This window comes from Melampsora larici-populina, assembly GCF_000204055.1.
Source record: "Melampsora larici-populina 98AG31 unplaced genomic scaffold MELLAscaffold_16, whole genome shotgun sequence".
NCBI classification, from domain to species: Eukaryota; Fungi; Basidiomycota; class Pucciniomycetes; order Pucciniales; family Melampsoraceae; genus Melampsora; species Melampsora laricis-populina.
In genome coordinates, this window is record NW_006768780.1 from 315,770 (window position 1) to 321,769 (window position 6,000).

Below are 6,000 nucleotides of genomic sequence, written 5' to 3' on the forward strand. Positions count from 1 at the left end.
TAATCAGTTTGGGTTGTTTAGTAGGTTGATCGGTTTCGATTTCGATTTCTTCTCTTTTCATTTTTATTTCTGAAATATTTCTTTTTTTGTAAATTCGGCTTTCTTGTTGTTTTTTCGAAATCCGAATATCAAACATCGATCGGATAATTAATGGATTAAGAAACTTGGTGGTGCATATATGTAGCTTGTCTGTATACCACCATTCAAAACTTGATTCGCGGGTGTTTGAATTGATTCTAAACTCCGAAATTGTAAAATCGGTAATTCAATTCAATTCATTCCAAAATTAAACATCAATTTATCAAACCAAAAAAACCATTTGTAGATCTTTGGCCCCTTCAGACCCGCTTATTCTTCATTCCCTCAATATCCAACCACAAAAGTATCAAAACAAGTCAAGTGACGATGTAGGATCAAGAAGTCCAGAGTAATAAAAAGAAAGCACTAACCACGGGACTCGAACCCGCAACCTTCTCCTCGCACGATCTTCGTAGGAGGGAGACGATCTACCATTGATCTAAGCCAGCAAGATGACGTAACTCGAAGAAAAATCAGTATATGTAGGCTTATCATCCCAGCCTTATCTTCCAAATTATTTTGTTTGGAACTGTTTTGATATGATTACTCTTCGGGAGACATCTCTGCAGTTGGCAATCATTTCATATGATAAGGGCCCGTTTGGTAGCCCTTTTTTTACCGCTGTATTTCTACAAACGCTGTAAAATAATCGGTTTTCAAATTTGGCCGTTTGGTAGCCCAAATTTCAAGATTATCGTAATGTATTAATTGAACGATAATCTCAAAATACTATGGTAATTTCATAATGCCCGTTTTCGGCATTATTTAATCCATAATCTGATTTCATTCCGTACGTGAGAAGGGAACTTGTCGAAAATTCACCCTTCTCTGTACCTCACTCTACCCTTCACCCCGTTTTCCCTTCGACTCCAACTCACCTCATTTCCTTTTTTTTGATCACCTTCTTCTTTTTTTGGTCTTCGTTTGACTTCCTCCAAATCCCATTCGACTCAATTCTTTTTTTATTCAACTTTCTTCTTCGTTCGACTTCCTTTCAAACTTTTCCAAATCCAATCAACTCGATTCTTCTTAATTCTTCTTACTTCTTCTTACTTCTTCGATTGACTTCCTCATTCCACTCGAACCGAATCAACAACATGCCAAAAGCTAAACCCGACAAAGTCGACGAAGCTGATGACGAAGCCAACGAATCTCCCAATTGGACTCACGCAAAGAGCCGAGCCTTGATCAACTCCCTCATCCTTCAAAAACTTGCTGGAAAGAAAGCCGCTACTGGATTCAAAAAGGAAGCTTGGACTGCGGTAGTCAAAGAATTCAATGATACCTTCAAGTGTAAACTCAAGAAACCACAGCTCAAGAACCATCTTCAAACGGTCAGTTTCTCATTTAATCAATTTCTTTCTCTTAAAACTATGCTGACCGATCATCAACCTTGTAATACTTAGGTTAAGTCCCAATACGCCATAGTCCATGCGTTGAGAGGAGCTTCAGGCGCTGGTTGGAACGAGGAAACTCAGATGGTAACTGCTCAGCCAGGGTTTTGGCCCGATTATTGCAGTGTAAGTTCTTACATGCTCAATGGTCAATATATATTCATACTGACTGCTGACAACTTTCAAAATCTGTAGAAACATAAAGGTGCTTCTGCCTATGAGAAGAAGCCCTTCCCGCTCTACGACCTCATGAACGAACTCTTCGGTGATGTCAACGCCACCGCCAATGGGATTATAGGAACTCAAACTGCGAATAGACCAATCACTAACCAAGCTATCAGTCCACCTGATGATGAGCTACCTTCTGACGATCCACCTGAAATCGATCTCATGGCTGAAAAGGAACCGGTTGCTAAGCCACCTGCCGTCGATCCCAAACCTGTCAATAAGCCACCTGCCGTCGATCCCAAACCTGCTGGAAAGGAACCTGTCAAAAAGCGACCTGTTGAAACTCGGACCGAGCTATCTGATGATGATGACGATGAAGCTTATCGTCTTCCTCCACCATTAAAGAGGCAGGGTAGGTTTTTTTAATATATTTGTATTGATCTTGTAACTAAGCTATGTCTTATTTACCTTTTGGATTTAGGCTTAGACGACACTCGCCATTACAGTGACCACTCGGGTGACACTTCAGATGAAAGTATCACTCAAACTGCGACTCCGGCGACTCCGAAACCTCGTGCTTACAACAAGAAGCCGGCTCCTCGAGTTAGACCAAACACCAAGGCCAAGCTTGCAAGTTCTTTGGACAATTCAGCTGAATTGCTCAAGAATCAAGCGGCTGAAGCCCTCGATCGCGATAGGGTACGATCAAAGGCTATCGCTGATCACGATGCTGCCAAGGAGTCGATGTTGATCACTGCTGCTCGATTGGATCGAGAATCTCAATCCTATCGATTCACCACCATCCCTTCTCAAGCGGAAGCGATGGAGATCTTCAACAAGGGCTGGAAGGACCACTTTTACAATAATCCCAAAGCTGCCACTGAAGCTATCCTTCTTTTCGAGCACGAGGACAAATGTCGAACATTCATCAATTCCGATGTCAAGTTGAGATGGAGCTGGCTCGCCCTGAGCCTTGGGTATGATGTTGTCAATGAAAAAGAAAAGGGAAAGGGAAAAGAGAAGAGAAAAGAAAAGGGAAATGAAGACGAACAAGAGGATGAAAATGATCAAGAGAATGAAAATGAAAATGATCAAGAGAATGAAAATGATCAAGAGAATGAAGGAAATGAATGATGGTTTTCATTTATTAGGATTAAATCCAATTTTTATTTCATATTACTTTATCAAATTACAATTATATGTTGTTGCTTTACATTAGTATAAGAATTGTATGTACAAAATGTCCTACTGGTTAAATACTTGATCCAAATGAAATATGAGATGTTAAAGTTTTTGTTTAAAAATAAAGGATACTTTCTATACTATTTGATGAGCTCTGAGTTTGAGTTTTTAGCCTCGATAGCGAGGATGAGCAATGTAAGCCTGCCACATGTCCATAGCAATTTGATCTCGAGCATCAGCAGCCTGTGTTCGAAGATGAGTTGAAGCCACCTGATAGACAGCCGCTGGTTCATTCTGCCAGCCTTCATCTTCATCGCCATCATTACCCTCCATGAAGGCATCCCCGCCACCTTTCCTAACAATTATGTTGTGTAAAGTACACATTGCTATCACTAATCTTGCTTGAAACTCAATTGTGAACGAGTGCATACTCGTGAGCATTTCGAATCTTTTTTTAATGACCCCAAATATTCTTTCGATTGCGTTTCGAAGACTGGAGTGACGTAGATTAAAAAGTTCTTTATAATCTTTGGGCCCAGCATTACCTTGGGCCCATTCCTTCAGATGATATCGAGTTCCACAATAGGGAGCTAAGAATCCTGGCTCATTGGCATAGCCTGCGTCGACAAGATAGAATTTGTCTTTAAAGGCATGAATATCAGCATTGGTACAAAAACAAAATGAGTGAGAGATTACATACTCGGTGGAACTACAAATCTCCCTTGCTGCCGAGCTACCTCCAGTACTTTGGCATCACAAGCGGATCCTTTGAAACCGGCGAGGACAAAGGAGAACATTAGGTTGAATGAGCAACCTGCTAATACATTCTGGCTTATGTAGCCTTTTCGATTACGCCACAGGTCTTGATCGGAAGTTTTAACGACAGCCTGTATGTGAGTGCCATCGATGGCACCGATACAATCCTTAAAAAAAGGATACCTCTTTGAATCATTGAGGATTTCGGGTGGGCATGGTGTTTGGGGACCAGGTTGTTTGATGAACTGGTCTGAGACCTTCTCTAGTGCTTCCGTTACTTTGTGAAAGTAGCGGCTGATGGTTTCTTTCGAATGCTGGAATCTTTCAGCGGCCATTCGATTCGAAGCGTGGTTTCCGATGATGTAAAGAAACATCATCACTTGCTCTCGAGTATCGATGTGTTTCGAAGGCATGAGATACACATCCAGAATGTCCATCAACGAGAGGAAGGTTGTCTTGTCCATGCGACAGACTTCTTGAAATCTGACCGGACTACCCTCAAACACTTCTCTAGCATACTCATTACCTCTGAGTCGAGAGGTACGGCAGGGGATGTTGGGAGCTAGTGCTGCGGTGAGAACTTCTCGAGCAGCGATGATATTATGTTCTAATTCGGCTCGGAGAGCATCTTCTCTTTCGGTTGATCCAAAAAGGTCGTCAGTTCGAATGCTCAGCATCGAATCCAGACTGTCGATAGACGCTGTTGGAGAGAGGTAATCTGACATGGATGATGGCGATGTACAGCTGTATGTACAAAGTTTGGATGATTTGGGTTTGATTTTACCAAACGCTATACAGCTGTAAACGTTACAATAATCTTGTACTACATTTCAAAATGGTTTTCAGCCATTACTGTAATTTTAGGGCAATAATGTATTACAGTTTTACGGTAGTGTACGATAATCCGTGGCTACCAAACGGGCCCTAAAGTATTACCCACCAACTTCAGGTTTGGCAAGCAAATCTCGCGCTGTTTTTCCCTTAGCTCAATAAGATGTCTTTTTTGAAGATTGTTTGATCAAAATGTCTTTGTTGATCCTTCACTTATCAGTGGTTCCAGTGGATGGCGTAGTAAATCAAATCCCAAAATTATTAACAGTTTTTCTTTGCAAACGTTTGGTCATAAATAACACAACAGTTTTCCCTTCACTCAAAGATCAGGGTATCGTAAAAAACAAATACATGATGATAAGGGTAATACATAGTATGAGCCAAGATCGAGTGATCTGGAAACCTGAAGGATTTTAAAAAGCGTACTGGCTGTGCCGAAGCATATGAGAAACTATAATTTGGTTTGTGGGTTATACCTACCCCTTTTGACGGTTTTAAAGATATTGCGTGCAAGCGAGCCTAATTAGTTTACAAACAACATACGGCAGAAAGATCAGTTAGGTTTTAATATCTCCGGCTCAATAAATATGTTCTGATCAACTCAAATGAATAGCTTACCTAATGAAGACCACCAACGATATCGATCGTAAACCCATCTTGATCAGCTCGCCAAGTACTACAGTCTCCAGAAAAGTCATCTAAAACTGGTGATGATCGTGTCAATACTTGTAGGTTGTTAGTGATAGGTTGACCAGTTCTTAGGCTTAGACTTGCGGTGGTGACGACTAGAATTCCTCGAATGTCTGCCACTGAAGCCTGAAGATGGTTCGATCATATAACAGACATTCAGAATTCAAAATGACTTTAGTCTAGCTGATGTTTTCCTGTCAACGATTAAAGCTGTACTAACGAGATTTCCATCTTCTGCTCGACTTTCTAGGTCTCGCTCTTCGCTTTCAGCACGAGCCGCGTCAAGAAGATCGGAAAGGAATGTAGCTTTTTTGACTTCGGTGTCTACAACACGTTTTGGCCGGGAGTTTAACATACATAACTATATTGTGAGGACACAATCGGATTATCGATTAGCTGGTGGAATGTTATTGACAATCTTTGAAAAACACTCACGAGCGAAGACGAGTATAGTCTTACGAGACAAAGGCTTGCTGGAACATGTGATTCTTCACTACGATTGTTAATTTTGATCAGACGATCACATATGAGCCAAGGCAAAGTATAATCACAGACGTACTATGCTAACAAGAATAAAATTAGGTCCATGAGACAGAAAGCTGCAGTTAGGGAATTGTTTCCAATTGTCAAAGCAATTAATTTCCTAAAGCTACGGCAAAGCAGAATAGTTAAAGACTTTATTAACAACAAGTCTGGCCAGCAGTTGGTTTATAACTAGCTTTTCTTACCTGCTTTCCTTTTTGTTGATGGTATCTTGCTGTTGTAACTGTAACCATACCATAGTAGTCATAATGAACACATCTGTCATCGCTGCTCCTCCAAGCCAACAAGAGGCGCTGATCTGCGAAATCCGAAGACTTGCATCGGAGGTTTTTGTGGTACAATAGCACATAAACTATAG

The 6,000-nt window shown here is 41.0% G+C and overlaps 2 protein-coding genes across 2 annotated transcripts; one reads left to right on the forward strand and one right to left on the reverse strand.

The window, feature by feature from the left end:
- Nucleotides 1-1,862: 1,862 nt before the first annotated feature.
- On the forward strand, nucleotides 1,863-2,774 carry MELLADRAFT_106032 (uncharacterized protein; the record flags this gene model as incomplete). Its single annotated transcript, XM_007409417.1, has 2 exons — nucleotides 1,863-2,052; nucleotides 2,122-2,774. 2 exons carry the CDS (start codon nucleotides 1,863-1,865, stop codon nucleotides 2,772-2,774), a joined length of 843 nt encoding a protein of 280 aa, XP_007409479.1.
- Nucleotides 2,775-5,027: 2,253 nt separating this feature from the next.
- On the reverse strand, nucleotides 5,028-5,889 carry MELLADRAFT_106033 (uncharacterized protein; the record flags this gene model as incomplete). Its single annotated transcript, XM_007409622.1, has 5 exons — nucleotides 5,028-5,225; nucleotides 5,320-5,460; nucleotides 5,535-5,592; nucleotides 5,659-5,748; nucleotides 5,828-5,889. 5 exons carry the CDS (start codon nucleotides 5,887-5,889, stop codon nucleotides 5,028-5,030), a joined length of 549 nt encoding a protein of 182 aa, XP_007409684.1.
- Between the last annotated feature and the right edge of the window lie 111 nt (nucleotides 5,890-6,000).